The sequence below is a fragment of the Strigops habroptila genome, unplaced genomic scaffold (assembly GCF_004027225.2).
Source record: "Strigops habroptila isolate Jane unplaced genomic scaffold, bStrHab1.2.pri NW_022045638.1_ctg1, whole genome shotgun sequence".
Lineage (NCBI taxonomy): Eukaryota > Metazoa > Chordata > Aves > Psittaciformes > Psittacidae > Strigops > Strigops habroptila.
In genome coordinates, this window is record NW_022651114.1 from 24,407 (window position 1) to 49,187 (window position 24,781).

Sequence of the window (24,781 nt, forward strand, 5' to 3'; positions counted from 1 at the left end):
CATCAAGCCCCTCCCCCCACCCCTCCCCGAGCCCCGCCCCCACCCACACCCCTCCCCTCCCCCCCCACTTTGCGCCGCGTCTCCATGGAAACAGACCCCGCCCCCCCAATGCTGGGTCTATGGGGGGCGGGTCTTAAAGGGGCCGCGCGTGGGAATAGGAGGGGGGAGGGGCTTGTCTTTTTGCCCCTCCCCCCCAGGCTGATGCAACCAAAGGGGGTGGTGGTCACGTGGATGAGCCCCCCTCCCTCTTCATGGCGCCATCCCCCCCCCCCGTGGAGCTATAATTAAACCTCATTAATAATTAATGCTAATGGCTTCCCCCCCCCCCCCCCCCACGTGCGCGCTTTGGCGGGAAATGGTGGCGGGAGACGCCGCCGAGGCTCCGCCCCCCCCGCCCCGCGCCGTGGCGGGAAACTGAGGCAAAGCGCGGGAGGGGCGTGGCTACGTCAGGGGGCGTGGCCACGTGGGTCCAGCGTGTCACACACCCCCCTCTCCCCTTCCCCTCCTACCCCTCCCTTCCACACCTCCTCGTCCCCGCCATTGGCTGGTTGCGCCGCCCAATGGAAGCGCGCCCCGGTGACCTCATCGCTCGGCCGCCCCGGCCGCCCATTGGCTTCGGCGGGCCCCGCCCCTCCGGTCCCCACGTGGGGGGCGGGGTGGGCGTGGCCCGCCGGCCGGCGCGGCCGCTGATTGGGCCGCCGGCGGCGGCGGCTCCGCTGTTGCTGAGGGGAAGCGCGGCGGGACCGGGCCGGGGCCGGACGGGAGCGGCCGCGGGTGAGCTCATCCATATGCTAATGACATGCAAATCGCGGCTCCCCCCCCCCTTCCAGCGCGGGAAAACCCCCCCCCTTCCCCTCCCCCCCCCCACTCCGCGACTTGGACCCGTCCGGGATTTGGGGAGGGGTGGGGGGGGGTTGAAGGAGGAGGGGGGGGGGAGAGGGGAAAGGAGGCGGAGCCCGCGCGGGGCACGCTGGGAAGTGGAGTCCCCCGTCCGCCCCCCCCACCACAATGGCCGCGGCCTACAGGTCCCGGCGTGCTCTGCGCGCGGGGCAGGCTGGGAGTTGTAGTCCGGCGTCACCGCGGCGCGCCCTCCGATTGGCTGGCGTGCGCCCGCTCGCGGACTACAACTCCCGGCCTGCCCCGCGCGCGGCGCCAGGTAAACAAGCCCCCGCCGGCGCTTCGGCCACGCCCCCCTCCTCCTCCCCTTACCCTTTCGCCGCTTCCTATTGGTTACTGTACGTGCCGCCCCGCCCCTCCGCCCTGCCGCCATTGGTCACTGTCGGGGCCCTGGAGGGGGCGGTGCGGCCGGCGCGTTTCCGCGCCGCGCTGATTGGCCGGCGGCGCCGCCCGTCACGCGGTTTGTGGGCGCTGATTGGCTGGCGCCGCCAGCTGCTCCGGCTTCATTCACCATTTTGTCGCCTGGAGTAAAAGGGGGCTCCGGCGCGGCCGCGGAGGGGGTGAAGGTACCGGGGGGGGGGGGGGGGCGGCACCCCTAAAACGAGGGGTCACGGCGGGGTCAGCGCCCATGGATGGGAGGGGGGGCGGGTGGGGACACGGAGGGGGGGGGGTCGTGACGTGTCACCCCCGGGAGGGGGGCGGACCCCCCCTTAAAGTGCTGCCCCCCCCCTTTTGGGGGGGTCACCCCCACTTTTGAGGGTGTCCCCCCTCTTTTTGGGGCTGTCCCCCCCCTTTTGGGTGCTATTTGGGGGTGCCCCCCCCGCCCTTTGGGTGCGCGCCCCCTCCCCCCCTTGGTTTAACATCCCCCTCCCGCTGGACGTGGGGAGTAATGGGGGGGGTCCTGCCCCCCTCCATAGGGCGGACATGGGGGTCCTGCCCCCCCCCTTAAGGTGTCAAACGTGGTGTCATCCCCCCCACGCTACTTTTTGGGGGCGCCCCCCCCAATACTCCCATATCTCATAAGCACGGGGGGGGGGGGGGTCTCCACTTTCCCCCCTACTTATGGGGCTGCCCCACACTTCTAACCCCCCTTTCCCCCCCCACCCCCCCTCCAGGACCAGCCCCCCCTTCGGCGGCATGAAGGCGGCGAGGAAGGCCGGCGGCTCCTCCTCCTCCTCCTCTTCCTCCTCCTCCTCCTCCTCCAGCGGCCGCCCCAAGCCCCGCGACAGCGGCGACGACGACGAGGCCGAAGGCTCCGTGCCCCCCCCCCAGCCCTCCTCATCCCCGCCCCCCCCCCGCATTATCCCACCCTCATCCCGAAGAACACCCCCCCCCCAGCCGGAAAACCGCCACCTTCAAAGCCCGCGCCCCCCGCAAGAAACCCCCCGGCGAAGCCGGCGGCAGCGGCTGCTCCAGCACGGACACAGCCAGCGAGCACTCAGCCGACGACGAGGGGGGGCCCCCGATGCAAGGGGACCCCCCTATTCCCGGTGGCAACGAGGCGGCGTTCCGGCGCTTACGGTGCCAACGGGTGCTGGCGCGGCGCGGCGACGGCGTCTTCCAACCGGCCGTGGTGAAGCAGCTCCGGCGCGGGCAGGACCTGGGCGTCCAGTTCAGCGGCGAGCGCGGCGTCACCTATTTAGAAGGGGGGTTCCTTGGGGACCCCCCCGGCGTGGTGCTGGATGTGACCCCCCCGGCGGCGGCTTTAACGGTGGGCACGGCCGTTTGCGCCCGCTTGGATCCCGGTGAGACCCTTTACCGGCCGGGCACCGTGGTGGAGGTGAGCGCCAAGCCGCCCGCCTTCCGCGTGCGCTTCGCCCCGCCGCCCGCCGCCCCCCAAGTGTGGGTCCCGCGGTCGGGGCTCCGCTTGCTGCGCGCCCCGTGGCTGCCCCACGGCGAGCACGACGACGGGGGGGACGCCGACGCCGCGGCGGCGGCGCCGTCATCGCCGCCGCCGTCGGCACCCCAAAAACACCCGGAGGACGCGGAGGTGTCGAAGCTGAGCGCCGCGGCGCCGCCGCCGCCGCCCCCCCGGCCCCCCAACTCCAGCAGCACCCCCCCAAGCAGCACCCCGACCCCCCCGCAAGCCAAATACAAGAAGGGGGACGTGGTTTGCACCCCCAACGGCATCCGCAAGAAGTTCAACGGGAAGCAATGGCGGCGCCTGTGCTCCCGCGACGGCTGCACCAAGGAGTCGCAGCGGCGCGGTTACTGCTCCCGCCACCTCTCCATGCGCACCAAGGAGCTCGAAGGGCTCCCCGAAAACAGAGCCGGGGTGGGGGGTGCCCCTAACGTCGTCCCCCCCCCCCGGCGCCAGCACCATCCCGCGGGACGGCAGCGCCGACTTCGACTGGGACGAGACGTCCCGGGAGAGCGACGGCGGCGCCCGGCTCCCGCCGCCGTCCGACCTGTCGCGCTTCGAGTTCGACGAGTGCGAAGCCGCCGTCATGTTGGTGTCTTTGGGGAGCTCCCGCTCGGGCACCCCGAGTTTCTCCCCCGCTTCCACCCAATCCCCTTTCTCCCCAACCCCGTCCCCGTCCCCGTCGCCCCTTTTCGGCTTCCGCCCGGCCAATTTCAGCCCCGTCACCGCCTCCCCCCGCGCCCGCGGGCGCCACCTCAGCGCCGGCACCCCGCGACCGGGCGAAGGGCTCAGCCCCCCCCACCCCACCACCCCCCCACCACCACCCCCCCACCCCCCCACCCCGTCCTCGCCCCACCTCCGGGGTGCCCCCCGCTCCCTTCCAGCCCGGTCTCACCTTCACGGTGCCGTTAAGCCCCGGGAAGAGGAAACCGGAGCCGAGCCCGGACCCTCAGGATGTGCTTGTTGGGGGGGGCAGCGCGGCGGGGGGGGGGCCCCGCTGTTTTCCGCGCCCTCTCCCCGCTTTTCGCCCCCCGCTCCCCCGCGGGTTTAACGGCGGATCCCGGCCCCGGCGCCCGCCGCGTCCCGGCCGTGCCCCGCGGCTCCCCCGTCATCGTGCGCAACCCCGAGGTGCCGCTGCCCGAGCGGGGACGGGTCCTGCCCCCCCACGGCCCCCCCCCGGCCCCCCACAAACCCCCGTTGGCCGCCCCCATCCCCATCAATGCCGGGAGGCTCCGGCCCCCCCCGCGGCCCCTCCCGCCGCCGCCCCCCCCCCGACCGCGCCGTTGCCGCTGCTGCTGCCCCCCCCCCAGCCCCAGCCCCCCCCCCAGGGCCCTGCCCCCCCGCCCCACTCCGCTGCCCCCCTGCACCCCGTCGCCTTCCACCCGTCCCCGGCCGCCCTCCTGCCCCTGCTGGTGCCCGGAGATTTCGGGGCCCCCCCGGCCCCCCGCAAGGAGATCGTCATGGGGAGACCCGGCACAGGTAACGGGGGGGCTGGGGGTGGGGGCGCATTTTGGGGGGGGGGAGGTTTCGAATTGGGGTTGGGGGGGGTCGGGGTGAGGCGAGGTCACAGCGAGGGGTGATGTCACGGGGTGGTGATGTCACAGTGACGTCAGAGGGGGCCAAGGGGGGATGTCACAGTTATGTCAGAGGAGCGGCCTAGGGGTGGTGGCATGGGGTGGTGATGTCACGGTGACATCACAGTGACGTCAGAGGCAGGGGTGCGCTGTTGTGGGATGCCGATACTGATGTCATAGTCGCGACGCAGTGATGTCAGAGGCTGGTCATGGCGTCGTGACAGTGTGACGGTGATGTCAGAGGGGGCTGTGATGTCACAGCGCGGTAGTGATGTCACGGCGATGTCAGACGTGCCTTATGACGTCATCAGCGTGCGGTAATGACGTCTTGGTGACGACAGAGGCTTGTAACAGGGTCATGGTCATGCCGTGGTGATGTCACGCTGACGTCAGAGGTTGGTTGTGACGTCACGCTCATGTGGTGGTGATGTCAGAGGCCGGTTGTGGTGATGCAAGCCTGTGGTGGCGACGTCACAGTGATGTCATAGGCTGTGCGGTAGTGACATCACGCCCGCGTCACAGCGATGTGGGGGGGGGCAGGTTACGACGTCACGAATGCCTGGTGGTGACGTCACGGTGACGTCAGGGTCGCGCCTTCCCGCTGATGTCACTGCCGCCGCGTGACGTCACAACCGCGGGGGGTTAACGCCCTCCGCCGTGACGTCACGCTCCCCCCCATCCGTGGTCCCTCCGCGGCAAAGTGGGCGTGGCCTCTGAGGGGGTGTGGCCTCACGGGGCCGTTGCCTTATAGGGAGGGGGCGTGGCCTTGGAAGGGCGTGGCCTCATGTGGGGGGGTGGGCGTGGCTTAGCGGGAAGGGGGCGTGTCCCTGCTGCTGCGCGCGCACTCGCGGCGGGGGGGGTGGGGAGCGGTTGTTGTATCAGCCTCTATCTCGCCCCCCCCCCCCCCCCCTTCCCCTTCCCTTCCCCTCCCGCCTCTCCCCTCATTTGCATACGCGCGGGCGCCGTCCAATGGGCGTCGCCGCGCTGGCGCGTGCGCGGGAGGCGGGCGGGGGGAGGAGGGAGCGGAGGGGGGGGGGGAGGGAGGAGGGAGCGGGGGGGGGGGGGGGCGGCGCGGCCGCCCTTTGCTGGCGCGCGCGCGGCGCGGGCGGAGGCCGCGGCCCCGGTTCGGGTCCCCCCCCCCCCCTTCCCCCCTTCCCGGTACCGGAGACCCCGGAACCAACCAACCCCCCCCCCTCCGGTTACACACCGATAAACAGCCCCCCCCAACCACCAACACCCCCCCCCCCGCCATGTCCTCCACCGCCCTGCCCCCCGCCACCGCCCCGCGGAGAGGCCTCGGCATGTTCGGTCAGTGCGGGGGGGGGGGGGGCGGGGTGTGGGGGGGGGTGGGTGGGGATGGGGGGTGTGAAGGGGTTTGGGGGGGTTATGAGGGGATTTGGGGGTGTTATGAAGCGATTTGTGGTTTCTGAGGGGGATTGGGGGGTCCGCGAGGAGATGTTGGGGGTTTGGGGGGGTTCGAGGGGATTTATGGGGTGATTTGGGGGTTTCTGACGGAATTGGGGAGTCTACGAGGAGATGTTGGGGGTTATTTGTGCATTTTGGGGGGGTTATGAAGAGATTTGTGCATTTTGGGGGAGTTATGAAGAGATTTGGGGGTTTTGGGGTGTTTCTGACGCGATTTTGATGTTTCTGAGGAGATTTGGGGGCTTTTGTGAGGAGATGTTGAGGGTTGTGAAGAGATTTGTGCATTTTGGGGGGGTTATGAAGAGATTTGGGGGTTTTGGGGTGTTTCTGACGCGATTTTGATGTTTCTGAGGAGATTTGGGGGCTTTTGTGAGGAGATGTTGAGGGTTGTGAAGAGATCTGTGCATTTTGGGGGGGTTATGAGGGGATTTGGGTGTTTCTGGGGGGATTTTGGGGTCTTATGAAGCGATTTGGGGTTTCTGATGGGGATTTGGGGGGGTCTGAAGTAAAATGAGGGTTTCTGAGGGGGTTTGGGGTGTTTTGTGAGGAGATGTTGGGGTTTTGGGGGGGTTTGAGGGGTTTCATGAGGTGATTTGGGTGTTTCTGAGGGAATTTGGGTGTTTCTGAGAGGTTTTGGGGGGGGTCGTGAGGAGATGTTGGGGGTTATGAGGGGATTTTGGGGTTTTGGGGTGGTTTTGAAGGGATTTGGATGTTTCTGAGGATATTTTGGGGTGTTTTGTGAGGAGATGTTGGGGCTTATGAGGGGATTTGGGGTTTTGGAGGGGGTTGTGAGGGGATTTGGGGGGTTTCATGAGGAGATGTTGGGGTTTATGAGGGGATTTGGGGTCTCTAATGGGCATTGGGGGGGTCTGTGAGGTAAAATGAGGGTTTCTGAGGGGCTTTGGGGTGTTTTGTGAGCAGATGTTGGGGGTACGAGGGGGATTTGGGGTCTCTAATGTGGATTTGGGGGGTTTTGTGAGGAGATGCTGGGATTTTGGGGGGATTTGGGTGTTTCTGAGGGGGTTTGGGGTGTTTTGTGGGGGTTTGGGGGTGTTTTGGCAGGAGATGTTGGGGGTTATGGGGGGATTTGGAGGTTTTGGGGGGTTTATGAGGGAATTTGGTGTATTTTATGTGGATTTGGGGGGGTTTCATGAGGAGATGTTGGGGTTTCTGAAGGGGTTTGGGGTGCTTATGAGGGAATTTGGATGTTTCTGAGGGGATTTGGGGCTTTCGTGAGGAGATGTTGGGGTTTATGGAGAGATTTGTGGATTTTGGGGGGGTTATGGGGGTATTTGGGTGTTTCTGGGGGGATTTGGGGGTGTTATGAAGCGATTTGGGGTTTCTGATGGGGTTTGGGGGGTCTGTGAGGTGAATTGAGGGGTTTTGGGGGGGTCTGTGAGGAGGTGTTGGGGGGTACGAGGGGATTTGGGGTCTCTGATGGGCATTGGGGGGGTTTTGTGTTGAGATGTTGGGGTTTTGGGGGAGGTTGAGGGCATTTATGAGGGGTTTGGGGTGTTTCTGAGGGGTTTTGGGGGGGTCGTGAGGAGATGTTGGGGGTTATGGGGGGATTTGGGGGGTTCCGAGGGGATTTGTGGGTTTTGGGGGGGATTTATGAGGTGATTTGGGTGTTTCTGAGGAGATTTGGGGGCTTTTGTGAGGAGATGTTGGGGGGTATGAAGAGATTTGTGGGTTTTGGGGGGGCTATGAGGGAATTTGGGGGCTCTGAGGAGATGTTGGGGTTTTGGGGGGACTTGAGTGGTTTTAAGAGGCGATTTGTGTGTTTCTGAGGAGTTTTGGGGGTGTTTTGTGAGGAGATGTTGGGGTTTATGAGGGAATTTGTGGTTTTTGGGGGGTTATGAGGGGATTTGGGGTGTTTTGTGAGGAGATGTTGGGGTTTCTGAGGGGATTTGGGGTCTCTAATGGACATTGGGGGGCTCTGTGAGGTGAATGGAGGGATTCTGAGGGGATTTTGGGGTCTTATGAAGCAATTTGGGGTTTCTGATGCTGGTTTGGGGTGTTTTGTGAGGAGATGTTTGGGGTTATGGGGGGATTTGGGGGTTCTGAGGGGATTTGTGTTTTTTGGGGGGATTTATGAGGTGATTTGGGTGTTTCTGAGGAGATTTGGGGGCTTTTGTGAGTAGATGTTGGGGGTATAAAAGAATTTGGGGTCTCTAACGGGGATTTCAGGGTCTACGAGGTAAAATGAGGGTTTCTGAGGGGTTTTGGGGTGTTTTGTGTGGGTTTGGGGGGTTTTGTGAGGAGATGTTGGGGTTTTGGGGGGGTTCGAGGGGTTTCATGAGGTGATTTGGGTGTTTCTGAGGGAATTTGGGGGGTTTAGTGTAGATTTGGGGGTGTTTCGTGAGAAAATGTTGGGGGTTTATGGGGGGATTTGTGGTTTTGGGGGGTATGAAGGAATTTGGGTGTTTCTGAGGGGATTTGGGGGGTTTATGTGGAGATGTTGGTGTTTATGAGGGGATTTGGGGTCTCTAATGGACATTGGGGGGAGTCTATGAGGTAAAATGGGGGTCTCTAAGGGGGTTTGGGGGGGTTTGTGTGGATTTGGGGTGTTCTGTGAGGAGATGCTGGGGGTTATGGGGGGATTTGGGGGTTTCTGGGGGGATTTTGGGGTGTTATGAAGCGATTCGGGGTTTCTGATGGGGTTTGGGGGGGTCTGTGAAGTGAATTGAGGGGTTTTGGGGGGGTTTTGTGAGGAGATGTTGGGGGTTTTGGGGGGATTTGAGGGTTTCTGAGGGGATTTGTGGTTTTTGGGGGGGTTATGAGGGAATTTGGTGCTTTTTATGTGGGTTTGGGGGGTTTTGTGAGGAGATGTTGGGGTTTTGGGGGGGTTTGAGGGGTTTTAAGAGGTGATTCGGGTGTTTCTGAGGGAATTTGGGGGGTTTCTGAGAGTTTGGGGGGGGTAGTGAGGAGATGTTGGGGGTTATGGGGGGATTTGGGGGTTTCTGAGGGGATTTGGGGGTGTTTTGTGAGGAGATGTTGGGGTTTCTGAGGGGATTTGTGGTTTTTGGGGGGGTTATGAGGGGATTTGTGGTTTTTGGGGTGGTTTTGAGGGGATTTTGGGGTTTTGGGGTGGTTTTGAGGGAATTTGGATGTTTCTGAGGATATTTTGGAGTGTTTTGTGAGGAGATGTTGGGGCTTATGAGGGGATTTGGGGTTTTGGGGGGGGTTGTGAGGGGATTTGGGGGGTTTCATGAGGAGATGTTGGTGTTTATGAGGGGATTTGGGGTCTCTAATGGACATTGGGGGGGTCTGTGAGGTAAAATGAGGGTTTCTGAGGGGCTTTGGGGTGTTTTGTGAGCAGATGTTGGGGTTTGGGGCAGTCTTGAGGGGATTTATGAGGTGATTTGGGTGTTTCTGAGGCAATTTGAGGGTTTTATGAGGGGTTTTGGGGTGTTTTGTGGGGGGCTGTTGGGGTTTGTGAGGGGATTTGTGTTTTTGGGGGCGTTATGATGGAATTTGGGTGGTTTTGAGGAGATTTGGGGTGTTTTGTGAGGAGATGTTGGAGGTTATGGGGGGATTTGGGGGGTTTCATGAGGAGATGTTGGGGTTTATGAGAGAATTTGGGGTCTCTAATGGGCATTTGGGGGGGTCTGTGAGGTAAAATGAGGATCTTTGAGGGGTTTTGGGGTGTTTTGTGGGGGTTTGGGGATGTTTTGTGAGGAGATGTTGGGGTTTATGGGGAGATTTGTGAATTTTGGGGGGGTTATGAGGGAATTTGGGGGTGTCCGAGGGGATTTGGGGGCTTTTGTGTGGAGATATTGGGGGTAGGAGGGATTTGGGGTTTCTAATGTGGAGTTGGGGGGTTTTGTGAGGAGATGTTGGGGTTTTGGGGGGGTTTGAGGGGTTTTATGAGGCGATTTGGGGGTTTCTGAGCTAATTTGGGGGTTTTTGTGAGGAGATGTTGGGGGTTATGAAGGGATTTGGGGGGTTCTGAGGGGATTTGTGTTTTTTGGGGGGGGTTATGAGGGAATTTGGGTGTTTCTGAGGGGATTTGGGGGTTTGTGAAGGGGTTTTGGGGTGTTTCATCTGGGGTATGGGGGTCTTTGAGGCGATTTGGGGGGTTTGGAGGGGGTTTAGGGGGTGATTTGGGTGTTTCGGAGGGGATTTGGGGGGCTCATGAGGGGTTTTGGGGTGTTTTGTGAGGAGATATTGGGGGTTATGAAGGGATTTGGGGTCTCTAACGGGGATTTGGGGGGGTTTGTGAGGAGATGTTGGAGTTTTGGGGGGCTTTGAGGGGTTTTATGAGGTGATTTGGGGGTTTCTGAGGGGATTTTGGGGTCTCATGAAGCGATTTGGGGTCTCTAAGGGGGATTTGGGGGGGTCTGTGAGGGAATGGGGGGTCTTGTGGAGGGATTTGGGGGGTTCCCAGATGCCTGGGTCCAGCTGCGGGTCCTGGGGGGGGCCTATTGTGGGGTTTGGGGGGGATTTTGGGGTATATGGAGGGTTTGGGGGGTCTGTGCCCCCCATGGAGGATGCTGGGGGGGTTTATGGGGGGGGTCAGGGGGTCCATGGGGGCCTTTGAGGGGTCTTGGGGGGGTCTATGGGGAGTGTTGGGGTCCCAGATGGGGATGGGGGGGGCTGGGCGTGGCCGTGCCTCAGTTTCCCCATGGGACCCCCATCCCCCCACATCATCCACATCCCCCCCCATTTACCCCACATCCCCCCCATGTCCCCCCCATCCCATCCACATCCCCTTCATCTCCCGCCCCACATCTCCCCCCAGTCCTCTTCATCTCCCCCCCATATCCCCCCATATCTCCCCCTACATCCCCCCCTTTCCCCCGTATCCCCCCCACATTCCCCCATCCCCCTATGTCCCCCCACACATCCCCTTTGTCTCCCCCCATCTCCCCCCCACATTCTCCACATTCCCCCCACATCTGCCCCTATGTCCCCCCCACATCCCCTTCAACTCCCCCCCCATTCCCCCCATATCTCCCCCCACATCCCCCCCCACATCCCCTTCATGTCCCCCCATATCCCCCCATATCTCACCCCACATCCCCCCCAATCCCCTTCATCTCTCCCCTTTCCCCCCATTCCCCCCACATCTCCCCACATCCCCCCACATTCCCTCCCTATTTCCCCCATCCCCCCATGTCCCCCTCCCACATCCCCCCCATATCCCCCCCATATCCCTCCCCCACATCCTATCCACATCCCCCCCAATCCCCTTCATCTCCCCCCCACATCCCCCCCATTTCCCCCATATCCCCCCCACATTCCCCCCCCACATCCCCCATCTCCTTCATCTCTCCCCCCATATCCCCCCCCATCTCCCCCCATCCCCTTCATCTCCTCCCCCCGCACCTCCCCCCCATGTCCCCCCCATTCCCCCCGTCCGTGCGGCGGCCGCACACATGGGGGGGGCAGCTCTTGTGTGAGCGCGGGACACGCGTGTGCGGGCAGCGGGGGCAGGGACGCTCCGTGTTACACGCGTGTTGTACGGCCCCAGGACACGTGTGGGGCTGCTCTGTGTTGTACCCGTGTTGCTTTGGCGTGTCCTGTGGCCACGGGACACGCGTGTGGGGATGCTCTGTTACATACATGTTGTTCTACGGCCACAGGACACACGTGCTCTATGTTGCACACACGTAGGGATGCTCCATGTTACACGTGTCTTGCTCCTGGCGTGTTGTATGACCATGAAACAAGCATGTAGGGCTGCGTATGTGTCAGGATGCTCCATGTTACACATGTGTTGCGTGTCATAGGTTGCACGCATGGGGATGCTCCATGTCACACACGTGTAGGGATGCTCCTGGCGAGCAACACATGGCACACACATGTAACTTGCTGTGTTACACGCATGTAATGATGCTTCTGGTGTTACATACACGTAGCAATGCTCTTGGCGTGTTACACGGGTGTAGCACAGCCCTATGATGGTGTTTCCCATGTTACACACGTGTCCAATGCTTGCACATGGCCCTGTGCCACGCATGGGGGGACGCTTCACATGTCACACGCGTGTGGTGCTGCCCGTGACACGCTCCATGGGCATGTAACTGTGCTACACATATGTAGCAGTGCCTCATACACCGCATGTTACAGCACCCCGGCATGCACATGGCCTCTTACATGTGTGTAGAGATGCTTTATGTGTTACACGTGTGGAGTTCATGTGTTACACGCATGTAGAGATGCTTCACGTGTTACATGCAGCGATGCTCTTGGTACCCTGGAGGGGACGGGGCCACACGGAGGGGGCGTGGCCTGAACCCGGCGGGCGGTGCCTGAGCCCTGGGGGGCGTGGCTTAGAAGCAGGGCTCTGGCTGGAGGGGGCGTGGTTTGAGCCGGGGGCGTGGCCTAGATGTAGGTCTGCTGGAGGGGGCGTGGCTTAGTGGCAGGGCTCTGGCTGGTGGGGGCGTGGCCTAGAGGCGGGGCTCTGGCGGGGGGCGTGGCTTAGAGGTGGGGCTCTGGCTGGAGGGGGCGTGGCCTGAGCCCTGTGGGCGGGGCTTGGATCCGGGGGCGGGGCTTAAGCTGGGGCTGGGAGGGCTGTGTGTGCCCCACGCGCGTTGTGACGTGTCCGACGCGTGTCGCGGCGTGTCCCCGCAGTGTGGACCAACGTGGAGCCGCGCTCGGTGGCCGTGTTCCCCTGGCACTCGCTCGTGCCCTTCCTGGCGCCCTCCCAGCCCGACGCCTCCCCCCAGCCCCCCCAGGGCCACCAGCCTGTCAATCACCCGCCGACAGCCAATCAGAGCAAAGGTGAGACCCCCCACCCCTCAACACACCATGAATGTGGGGGGGGTGGGTTAAGGGGGGGATTTCATACCCACCCCCTTAACTTTGCCCCCCCCAGAGCCCCCCGAATCTGCGGCCGTCGCCCCCGAGCTGGGGACGGGGCTTGAGCCGGGGCGCTGCGGGGGGGCCACCCGCCCGCAGAGCCCCCCTCCCGCTGCCCCCCCCGTGGCGCCGCCCCCCGCCGCCCCCCCGGGCCCCGAGGAGGAGCCCCCCCTCCCCCCCCGCCTGGACAGCGAGACCGAGAGCGACCACGATGACGCGTGAGTCGGGGGGGGGGTGTGTTTGGGGGGGGTTATGGGGTGAGGGGGGGAGTTGACCCCCCCATAACGTGGTTTTGGGGTGTGTCCCCCCCCCAGGTTCCTGTCAATTGTGGCCCCGGAGCTGCCGCTGCCACTGGGGCCGGGGAAGAGGCGGACGCAGTCGCTGAGCGCCCTCCCCAAGGACAGGGACGGCGACAAGGAGGGGCGCAGCCCCAGCAAGGTGGGGGCAGACCCACAGAGACCCCCATAGGGACCCCCCCAAACCCCCCCGAGACCCTTTGGGGGCTCCTAAAGCCCCTAAGAGCCTCCCCGGGGACCCTCCAGAGCACCCCAAGGATCCCCCAAAGCAACCAGGGTCCCCTCAGGGGTCACCCAGACCCCTCTTAGGTCCCTTTTGGGGTCCCCCAAAGCACCCCAGGACCCCTTTGGGACTCCCCGGACCCCTCAGAGCCCCCCAGGAGCCTCCAGACCCCCCCAGTGGCACCCACAACACCTTTGGGTCCCTTTGGGGACCTCTTGGACCCCTCAGAGCCCCCCAGGAGACCCCCGGGGACCCCTTGGAGCCCCCCAAGGCCCTGCTGGGACCTATTTGGGACCCCCAGAGGCCCCCCCAGGACCCTCCAACGCCCCCCAGATCCCTCCGGAGCCCTCAGAGCCCCCCCAGACCCACACCTCGGGATCCCCAAGACCCCCTCTGGGCCCTTTGGGGCCCCAAAACCTCTTTGGGACCCCCCAGACCTAATTTGGGACCCTCCAAACCCGCCCCCTCCCCCAAGCTGGAGCATAAAGGGGCGTGGCCAAAGCGTGGCCCCGCCCCCTGCTGCCCCCATCTCTGATTGGCTCCTTCCCCGGGGAGGCGTGGCCTAAAGCTCTGCCCCCCCGTGTGGGCGGGGCCAGATGTGGCCACGCCCACATGCCGAGGGGGTCATCCCATTGGCCTCTGCCCATTGGGGGCGTGTCCAGCGCTGTCCCTGCCCCCTCCGTGGCCTTTTCCCTTATTTCATTGGTTGCTCCTGCCTCCCTCTCGTCCCTGATTGGTTCCCTGTGGCCCCTCCCACTTGGGGGCGTGTCTTCCTTGGTCCCACCCCTTGGAGGGCGGGAATCTATGGCGCAGGGGGATCTATAGGGCTAGGGGTGATCTATGGGGCAGGGGGATCTATAGTGCAGGGGGATCTATAGGACTAGGGGTGATCTATGGCGTGGGGGGGATCTATAGGGTTAGGGGTGATCTATGGGGCAGGGGGATCTATAGGGCTAGGGGTGATCCATGGGGCAGGGGAATCTATAGGGCTAGGAGTGATTTATTGGGTAGGGGGATCTATAGGCCTAGGGGTGATCTGTGGAGCAGGGGTATCTATGGGGCTTGGGGTGATGTATGGGGCAGGGGGATCTATAGAGCTTCAGGTGATCTATAGGGCAGGGGGGATCTATAGAGCTTCAGGTGATCTATGGGGCAGGGGGATCTATAGGGCTAGGGGTGATCTATAGGGCAGGGGGGGATCTATAGGGCTGCATGTGATCTATGGGGCAGGGGGACCTATAGGGCTACAGGTGATCTATAGGGCTATGGGTGATCTATGGGGCTGAGTTGAGGGCCACTGAGGGGCTCTGGCAGCCCTCTATGGAGGCTGTGGGGCTGGGTTGGGTGTCTGTGGGGCTGGGTTAGGGTCACCAAGGGGGTCTACGGTTTACAGTCATCTATGGGTCTCTGCGGGTCCAGATGTGTCTCTGTGGGTCTCAGTGTCTCTCTATGGGTCACAGGGGTGTATCTATGGGTCAGACCCCGTTGCCAACCCCCTTGTCCTGCAGCAGCACAAAGAGCCCATCCTGTTCAATGGGGTCTCTATGGCTCTGGCTGCATCCCTGTGCCTCCAGGCGGGTTTCTATGGCTCCGGCCGCATCTCTATGGGTCCGCCCCCCAAGTGACCCCTTGCTCTGCCCCCCAGCGCGACAAGGACCACATCCGGCGGCCCATGAACGCCTTCATGATCTTCAGCAAGCGGCACCGGGCGCTGGTGCACCAGCGGCACCCGAACCAGGACAACCGCACGGTCAGCAAGATCCTGGGCGAGTGGTGGTACGCGCTGGGGCCCCGCGAGAAGCAGCAGTACCACGACCTGGCCTTCCAGGTGCCATGGGGAGAGCTTTGGGGGGCTAACGGGGGGCTAACGGGGGGCTGGATGGGGTTTGGGGGGTGCCAAGGGGGTTTGGGGGGGGTTTTGGGGTGCTAAGGGGGTGCTAAGCGGGTGCTAAGGGGGAGCTGGATGGAGTTTGGGGGGTTTGAAGGGGGTTTAAGGGGGTTTGAATGGGGTTTGGGGGGGGCTTTGGGGTGCTAAGAGGGTGCTAAGGGGGAGCTGGATGGGGTTTGGGGGGTGCCAAGGGGGTTTGGGGTGGGTTTTGGGGTGCTAAGAGGGTGCTAACGGGGGGCTGGAGGGGGTTTGGGGGGTTTGAAGGGGGTTTAAGGGGGTTTGAATGGGGTTTGGGGGGGGCTTTGGGGTGCTAAGGGGGTGCTAAGGGGGAGCTGGATGGGGTTTGGGGGGTGCCAAGGGGGTTTGGGGTGGGTTTTGGGGTGCTAAGCGGGTGCTAAGCGGGTGCTAAGGGGGAGCTGGATGGAGTTTGGGGGGTTTGAAGGGGGTTTGAAGGGGGTTTGAATGGGGTTTGGGGGGGGTTTGGGGTGCTAAGGGGGTGCTCAGGGGGTTTGAAGGGGGTTTAAGGGGTTTTGGGGGGGTTTTGGGGTGCTAAGGGGGAGCTGGATGGAGTTTGGGGGGTTTGAATAGGGTTTAAGGGGGTTTAGGGGGGGGTTTGGGGTGCTAAGGGAGACCTAGATGGAGTTTGGGGGGTTTGAAGGGGGTTTCTGGGGGTTTTGGGGTGCTAAGGGGGTGCAAAGGGGGAGCTGGATGTGGTTTGTGGGTGCTAAGGGGGTTTGAAGGGGGTTTAAGGGGGTTTGAAGAGGGTTTGGGGGGGTTTTGGGGTGCTAAGGGGGTGCTAAGGGGGTTCAAAGGGGGTTTAAGGGGTTTTGGGGGGGGTTTGGGGTGCTAAGGGGGAGCTGGACAGGGTTTGTGGGTGCTAAGGGGGTTTAAGGGGGTTTAAGGGGGTTCGGGGTGCTAAGGGGGTGCTAAGGGGGAGCTGGACGGGGTTTGGGGGTTTAAGGGGGTTCTGAGGGGGTTTGGGGGGCTCTTAGGAGGCTTTATGCAGGTCCTGGGGGGGGATATGGGGGGTCCTGAATGGGATTTGGGGGGTTCCAGATGCTTGGGGGGCTGTTACGGGGCTCTTGAGTGGGGTTTGGGGGGTCCTGAGGGTGCTTTTGGGGGGTCCCGGGGGCCTTGAGGAGCTGGGGGGCTTGGGGGTCCCTAGGGGTCGCTATGGGGTCACTATGGGGGTCCCTGGGGGTCACTCTGGGTTGCTGTGGGTCGCTGTGGGTCACTCTGGGCTTGCTTTGGGGTCACTATGGGCTCGCTGTGGGTCGCTGTGGGTGTCTATGGGGTCGCTGTGGGTCACGGTGGTGTCTATGGGCTCGCTGTGGGTCGCTGTGGGTGTCTATGGGGTCGCTGTGGGTCACAGTGGGTGTCTATGGGGTCGCTGTGGGTCACGGTGGGTGTCTATGGGGTCGCTCTGGGGTCACTATGGGGCCGCTGTGCGTCACTCTGGGGTTGCTGTGGGTCACTATGGGGCCTCTATGGGTCACGGTGGGTCGCTCTGGGTCACTGTGGGTCAGTCTGGGTCGCTCTGGGTTTGCTCTGGGCTCGCTTTGGGGTCACTGTGGGTCACTATGGGGCCGCTCTGGGGTCACTATGGGCTCACTGTGGGTCGCTCTGGGATCACTGTGCGTCGCTATGGGGTCGCTGTGGGTCACCGTGGGTCACTAAGGGGTCGCTGTGGGTCGCTGTGGGGCCGCTATGGGTCGCAGTGGGTCGCTCTGGGTCACTATGGGGTTGCTGTGGGTCACTATGGGTCACTCTGGGCTTGCTCTGGGGTCACTATGGGGCCGCTGTGGGTCGCAGTGGGTCACTATGGGCTCGCTATGGGTGTCTATGGGCTTGTTGTGGGTCTCTATGGGTCACTATGGGCTCGCTGTGGGTTGCTCTGGGCTTGCTCTGGGGTTGCTGTGGGTCTCTATGGGGTCGTGGTGGGTCGCTGTGGGTCACTAAGGGTTCTCTGTGGGTTGCGGTGGGTCACTGTGGGTATCTGTGGGTCACTATGGGCTCGTGGTGGGTCGCTGTGGGTCACTATGGGGTTGCTATGGGTCTCCGTGGGTCGCAGTGGGTCTCTATGGGTCGCGGTGGGGTCACTCTGGGTCACTATGGGCTCGCTGTGGGGTCGCGGTGGGTTGCTATGGGTCTCTGTGGGTCTCTATGGGTCGCACTGGGTCGCAGTGGGGTCACTCTGGGTTGTGGTGGGTTGCTATGGGTGTCTCTGTGCTTGCTCTGGGGTCACTATGGGTCGCTGTGGGTCGCTGTGGGTCTCTATGGGTCGCGGTGGGTCACTCTGGGCTTTCTGTGGGTCACTATGGGTCAATATGGGGCCACTGTGGGTCTCTATGGGTCACGGCGGGTCGCTGTGGGTCACTATGGGCTTGCTGTGGGTCGCTATGGGCTTGCTGTGGGGTCGGTCTGGGGTCTCTATGGGTTGCAGTGGGTCACCATGGGCTCACTATGGCTTGCTGTGGGTCACCATGGGCTTGCAGTGGGTCGCTATGGGTCACCATGGGCTCACTGTGGGTCGTGGTGGGTCTCTATGGGCTCGCGGTGGGTCACTATGGGTCACCATGGGCTCGGTATGGGTCGCAGTGGGTCACCATGGGCTCGCTATGGGTCACAGTGGCTCGCTATGGGTCACAGTGGGTCGTGGTGGGTCACCATGGGCTTGCAGTGGGTCGCTATGGGTTGTGGTGGGTCACCGTGGGTCACCATGGGCTCGCTGTGGGTCGCTCTGGGTCGCAGTGGGTCTCTATGGGCTCGCGGTGGGTCACCATGGGCTCGCTATGGGTCGCAGTGGGTTGCTGTGGGTCACCATGGGCTCTCTCTGGGTCGTGGTGGGTCGCAGTGGGTCGCAGTGGGTCACCATGGGCTTGCAGTGGGTCGCTATGGGTCGTGGTGGGTCGCCATGGGTCACCATGGGCTCGCTGTGGGTCGCTATGGGTCACAGTGGGTTTCTATGGGCTCGCGGTGGGTCACCATGGGCTCTCTATGGGTTGCAGTGGGTTGCTGTGGGTCGCTATGGGTCACCATGGGCTCGCTATGGGTCGCAGTGGGTTGCAGTGGGTCGCTATGGATCACCATGGGCTAACTATGGGTCGCTGTGGGTCACCACGGGCTCGCTATGGGTCATAGTGGGTTGCTGTGGGTCGCTATGGGTCACCATGGGCTCGCTATGGGTCGCTGTGGGTCGCTATGGGTCACCATGGGCTCGCTATGGGTCGCTGTGGGTCGCTATGGGTCACCATGGGCTTTCTCTGGGTCGTGGTGGGTCGCAGTGGGTCGCTGTGGGTCACCACGGGGTCGCAGCGGGTCTCTGTGGGTCGCGGTGGGTCGCGGTGGGTCACCATGGGCTCGCAGTGGGTCGCGGTGGGTCTCTGTGGGTCGCGGTGGGTTGCAGTGGGTCGCTGTGGGTCACCATGGGCTCGCAGTGGGTCGCGGTGGGTCGCAGTGGGTCGTGGTGGGTCACCATGGGCTCACTGTGGGTCGCGGTGGGTCTCTGTGGGTTGCGGTGGGTCGTGGTGGGTCACCATGGGCTCACTGTGGGTCGCGGTGGGTCTCTGTGGGTTGCGGTGGGTCGCGGTGGGTCACCATGGGCTCGCAGTGGGTCGCTGTGGGTCGCGGTGGGTCACCATGGGCTCGCTGTGGGTCGCGGTGGGTCTCTGTGGGTTGCGGTGGGTCGCGGTGGGTCACCATGGGGTCGCGGTGGGTCGCTGTGGGTCGCGGTGGGTCACCATGGGCTCGCAGTGGGTCGCTGTGGGTCGCGGTGGGTCACCATGGGCTCGCAGTGGGTCGCTGTGGGTCTCTGTGGGTCGCTGTGGGTCGCGGTGGGTCACCATGGGCTCGCAGTGGGTCGCTGTGGGTCTCTGTGGGTCGCTGTGGGTCGCGGTGGGTCACCATGGGCTCGCAGTGGGTCTCTGTGGGTCTCTGTGGGTCGCTGTGGGTCGCGGTGGGTCACCATGGGCTCGCAGTGGGTCGCGGTGGGTCGCGGCGGGTCGCTGTGGGTCGCGGTGGCGCTGTGTGTGTGACGGCGCGGTGCGGCGCCCCCTGCAGGTGAAGGAGGCGCACTTCAAGGCGCACCCGGACTGGAAGTGGTGCAACAAGGACCGGAAGAAGTCGAGCTCGGAGGGGGGGGGGCGCGGGCCCGGGCCCGGCCCCGGGGGGGCCCCCAAAGAGCCCCGAGAGCGCAGCGCGTCCGAGAGCGGCCCCCCCGCGGCACCCCCAGGTCAGCCGCGCCCCACGGAGAGACCCACAGAGAGACACCCCACAGAGAGACCCGTAGAGAGACACCCCACAGAGAGACCCATAGAGGGACCCATAGAGAGACACCCCATAGAGAGACACCCCACAGAGAGACCCATAGAGAGACCCATAGAGGGACCCATAGAGAGACACCCCATAGAGAGACACCCCATAGAGAGACCCATAGAGAGACCCACAGAGAGACCCATAGAGAGACACAGAGAGACACCCCATAGAGAGACCCACAGAGAGAGACCCCATAGAGAGACACCCCACAGAGAGACCCATAGAGAGACCCCATAGACACCCCATAGAGAGACCCATAGAGAGAGACAGAGGGACACCCCATAGAGAGACCCACAGAGAGACACCCCATAGAGAGACCTATAGAGACATAGAGAGACCCATAGAGAGACACAGAGAGACACCCCATAGAGAGACCCACAGAGAGACACCCCATAGAGAGACCCATAGAGAGACCCCATAGACACCCCACAGAGAGACCCGTAGAGAGAGACAGAGACACCCCAGAGAGAGACCCACAGAGAGACACCCCATAGAGAGACACCCCACAGAGACACCCATAGAGAGACACCCCATAGAGAGACCCACAGAGAGACACCCCATAGAGAGACCCATACAGAGACCCCATAGACACCCCATAGAGAGACCCATAGAGAGAGACAGAGACATCCCAGAGAGAGACCCACAGAGAGACACCCCATAGAGAGACACCCCACAGAGACACCCATAGAGAGACACCCCATAGAGAGACACCCCATAGAGAGACCCATAGAGAGAGACAGAGACACCCCAGAGAGAGACCCACAGAGAGACACCCCATAGAGAGACACCCCACAGAGAGACACACCATAGAGAGACCTATAGAGACATAGAGAGACCCATAGAGAGACACAGAGAGACACCCCATAGAGAGACCCATAGGGGCACCCCATAAAGGCACCCCAGAAAGAGACCCCCATAGGGGCACCCCATAGAGGGGACCCCATAGAGAGACCCCCATAGGGGCACCCCATAGAGGGAACCCCATAGAGAGACAGAGAGAGACATAGCAACACCCCAGAGAGACACCTGTAGGGACACCCCATAGAGAGACCCATAGGGGCACCCCATAGAGAGACAGAGACATAGGGACACCCCATAGAGAGAGCCATAGGGGCACCCCATAGAGAGACAGAGAGAGACATAGGGACACCCCATAGAGAGATTCATAGGGGCACCCATAGAGAGACATAGGGACCCATAGAGAGTCATAGGGACACCCATAGGGACACCCCATAGAGACACCCCCATAGAGACACCCCCATAGGGACACCCAGACACCCCATAGGTACACCCCATAAATGCACCCCATAGATGCACCCAAACACTCCATAGGTACACCCCATAGATGTATCCCATAGATGTATCCCATAGATGCACCCAAACACCCCATAGATACACCCCATAGATGCACCCCATAGATGCACCCAAACACCCCATAGATACACCCCAAACACCCCATAGATGCACCCAAACACCCCATAGATACGCCCTATAGAGACCCCCAGACACCCCATAGATACACCCATAGATGCACCCCAAACACCCTATAGATACACCCAAGCACCCCATAGATGCACTCAAACACCCCATAGGTGCACCCCATAGACACCCCCCACCCCCCCCCCTTTAGCCCCAAACCCCCCCCCCCGCCCCCCCCCGGACCTCTCCCCTCCCCCACAGGCTCCGCGGACCCCCCCGAGGCCGCGGCGGGGGCGGGGCCGGCGGCGGGGGGGGGGAGGGGCGCAGCGGCCTCGCGCCTTCTCGCACAGCGGGGTCCAGGGGCTGGGGGGGGCCGAGCCCCACGGGCGGCCCCTGCGCGACCTCGGGCAGGTACGAGCCGTGGGGCCAAGGGGGGTGATATGGGGCAGGGGGTGTGGGGCGGGGGATGTGTGGGGCTAAAGGGGGTTATATAGGGTTCTATGGGGCATTGGGATGTGGGGCTGAAGGGGGTTATGTGGGGCAGGGGGGTGTGGGGTAAGGGGGGTGATATGGGGCAGGGGGTGTGGGGCGGGGGATGTGTGGGGCTAAAGGGGGTTATAGGGGGTTATATGGGGTATTGGGATGTGGGGCTAAAGGGTTATATGGGGCAGGGGGATGTGTGGGGCAGGTGAGGTTGGGCGCAGAGGGATGTGGGGGGCTGGGAATGTGTGGGGCTGTGGGATGTGGGGCAGGGGATGTGTGGGGCTAAAGGGGGTTATATGTGTCAGGGGGATGTGTGGGGCAGGGGATGTGTGGGGCAGAGGAATGTGGGGCTAAAGGGGGTTATGTGGGGCAGGGGGATGTGGGGGGCTAAAGGAGGTTATATGGGGTAGGGGAATGTGGGGCACGGGGATTGTGTGGGTCTGAGGGGGAATGTGTGGGGCAGGGGGATATGTGGGGAGGGGGATTATGTGGGGCAGGACGGATGTGTGTGGCAGGGTGTTTATGACAGGCAGAAGAGAATTATGTGGGGCAGAGAAGGATAGCACGGGGATGCGTGTGGGGCTGGAGCTCATGTGTGGGGCAGTGGGGATATGGGGCAGGAAGTTTCTATATGGGGGTGTGGGGGGGCCTGGGCGGGTTATGTGGGGCAGAGGGGGGGATGTGTGGGGCAGAGGGGGGGTCCTTGACCCCCTCCTCCTCCCTCCCCCCCCCCGCAGCTGGTGTCGGGGCCTCCCCCTCCCCCCTCTTCCTGCGCCCCTCCCCCCGCGGCCCCGCGCCCGGCCCCTCCCCCCTCGCTCCCGCCGCCCCCCCCCCCCTCGGCGCGCGCCCCCCCGCGCCCCCCCCGCGCCGCCAGCGAGGAGATGACGAGCGACGAGGAGCGAATGGTCATCTGCGAGGAGGAGGGCGACGATGACGTCATCGGTGAGGTCACACCCCCCCCGGGGGGGGGGGTGGGGTTGGGGGGGGGGTGGGGGATGGGTTTGGGGGGTGCCCCCTTTAACCCCCCTCCCCCCCCCAATAGCAGATGATGGGTTCCCCCCCCCTCCCCCCACCGACATCGACCTCAAGTGCAAGGAGCGGGTCAGCGACAGCGACAGCGACTCCTCGGGGGACGAGGGCAAGGTGGGAGCTGTGGGGCGGGAGCTGTGGGGCGGGGAGCGATGGGGTGGGACCTATAGGGCGGGGAGCGATGGGGCGGGGAGCGATGGGGCGGGGAGCGATGGGGTGGGACCTATAGGGCAGGGAGTTATGGGGTGGGGAGTGATGGGGCGGGGAGCGATGGGGCAGGAGCTATGGGCAGGGAGCAACGGGGTGGGACCTGTAGGGCAGGGAGTTATGGGGCGGGGATCTATGGGGCAGGGAGCTATAGGGCACGGAGTTATGGGGCAGGGAGTGATGGGTGGGGAGCAATGGGGAGGGGAGCTATAGGGCGGGGCGCAATGGGCGGGGAATGATGGGCAGGGAGCGATGGGGCGGGTAACTATGGGGAGGGGATCTATGGGGCGGGGAGCGATGGTGTGGGAGCTATGGGGCAGGGAATGATGGGCGGGGAGCGATGGGGTGGGGATCGATGGGGCGGGGAGCCATGGGGCAGGGAGCAATGGGCAGGGAGCGATGGAGAGGGGAACTATGGGGCGGGGAGCTATAGGGCGGGGAGCAATGGGGTGGGAGCTATGGGGCAGAGAGCTACGGGGCGGGGAGCTATGGGGCAGGAAGCTATAGGGCAGGGAGCTATGGGGTGGGGAGCGATGGGCGGGGAGTGATGGAGCGGGAGCTATGGGCGGGGAGCAATGGGCAGGGAACTATGGGGTGGGGAGCTATGGGGCGGGAGCTATGGGGCACAGAGTGATGGTGTGGGGAGCTATGGGGCAAGGATCTATAGGGCGGGGAACGATGGGGCGGCTATCTATGGGGCAGGGAGCAATGGGCGGGGATGTATGGGGTGGGGATCAATGGGGCTGGAAGCTATAGGGTGGGGATGTTAGGGCAGGGATCTATGGGGCAGGGAGAGTCTGTGGGGTTAGGCGTTCAACGGGGCTAAGGGGGGGCTGTGGGGCTGGGGGGGGTCTGTGGAGCTGGGATCTATGGGGCTGGGGGGTCTCTAGGGGGTGGGGGGGGCTGTGTCGTTCAAGGCAGCTATGGGGCAGGGAGCTATGGGGCAGGAATCTATGGGGTGGGGAGCGATGGGGCGGGGGGGGTCTGTGGGGTTAGGGGTTCAGTGGGGCTATGGGGGGTCTGTGCGGGTGAGTTGGGGGTCACCATGGGGCTCTATGGGGCTGGGGGGGCTCTATGGGCCAGGAGCATCTCTATGGGGCTGGGGGGGGGTTCTATGGTGTTTGGGTCTCTATAGAGCTCTATGGAGCTGTAGGGGGCTCTATGGGGCTGGGGTCTCTATAGGGCTCTATGGGTCTGGGGGGCTCTCTATGGAGCCAGAGGGGGCTCTATGGGGTGGGGGGGCTCTGTGGGGGTGGGGTCTCTATAGGGCCCTATGGAGCCGGAGGTGGCTCTATGGGGCTCTATGGGGCTGGGGTCTCTGTGGGTCCCTGACCCCCCTTTCCCCCCCCCCCCCCCCACAGGCCTTCCCCCGGAAGCTGTTCCCGCCGGCGCCTCCCCCCCCGCGGCCGGAGCTGGAGCCCCCCCAGGAGCCCCCCCCCGCGGGCCCCTCCCCCTACAAAGGGGGCGCCCCCCCCGGCCCCCCCAAACGCTTCGAGGGGGCCCCTCCCCCTCCCCCCCCCCCCCGCAAACGGGCCGACAGCGCGGGGGGGGGCGGGGGGGGAGGGGTGGCCGAGGCGCCGGGGGGGGGTGGGGGCGCGGGGGGGGGGGCCGGGGGCAGCGGGGGGGGGGAGGGGCGATCCCGCCTCCCCTCCCCCACCCCCAGTTGCGCCCGGGCCCCGCGCCCCCCCCCCGGAGCCCAAAGGGGGGGGTGGGGTGGGGGGAGGGGAGCGCAAAGCCCATCCCCCCCTCCCCCATCCCCCTCCTCCTGCCCCCCCCTCCGCCGCGGGGGGGGAGGGGTGGTGGTGCTGGGGGGGTGCGGGGGGGTGGGGGGAGGGGTGGTGGGGGGTGGGGGAGGGGGGGGGGCCGGGCCCCCCCTTGGCGCTGCTGCCTCCCCCCCACCCCCACCCCCCCGTGCACTTCATCGCGGGGGGAGGGGCGGTGGCGGGGGGGGAGGGGCGGGTCCCAACGGGCCCCTCCCCCCCCCGTCGCCCCCCCTCCCCCCCCGCAGGGCAAGGGGGGGCCGGTGACGCAGGTTCAGTACATCCTGCCCACCCTGCCCCTCCCCCACCCCAAGGCCGGGCCCCCCCCTCCCCCCCCTCCCGCCGCCGCCCCTCCCCCCCCGCCGCCGCCGGACCCCCCCTCCCCTCCCCCACCCCCGGGCTCCACTTCGCGCTGCCCCCCCCCCCCAACGGGAAGGTGCTGCCGGCGCCCAACCCCCCCCCCGCGGCGGGAGGCTCCGCCCCCAAAGGTGAGGGGGGGGCGGGGGGGGAGGTTATGGGTCACTGTGTGGGGCTGGGGGGTTCTGTGGGTCGGGGGCTATGGGTCACTGTGTTCTATGGGGCTGGGTCTATGGGTCACTGC

At 64.1% G+C, this 24,781-nt stretch overlaps 1 protein-coding gene across 1 annotated transcript; it reads left to right on the forward strand.

Moving 5' to 3' along the window:
* Positions 1–634: 634 nt before the first annotated feature.
* On the forward strand, positions 635–24,007 carry LOC115603536 (protein capicua homolog; the record flags this gene model as incomplete). The annotated part of the gene is given in 16 exon segments (XM_030475465.1): positions 635–774; positions 2,013–3,171; positions 3,224–3,530; positions 3,532–3,740; positions 3,742–3,979; positions 4,087–4,237; positions 12,334–12,483; positions 12,578–12,779; positions 12,876–12,999; positions 14,726–14,908; positions 19,028–19,199; positions 20,963–21,112; positions 21,922–22,007; positions 22,051–22,126; positions 22,227–22,327; positions 23,782–24,007. Coding segments are annotated over 15 exon segments (3,184 nt in total), but the record flags the coding sequence as incomplete, so codon positions are not given.
* Between the last annotated feature and the right edge of the window lie 774 nt (positions 24,008–24,781).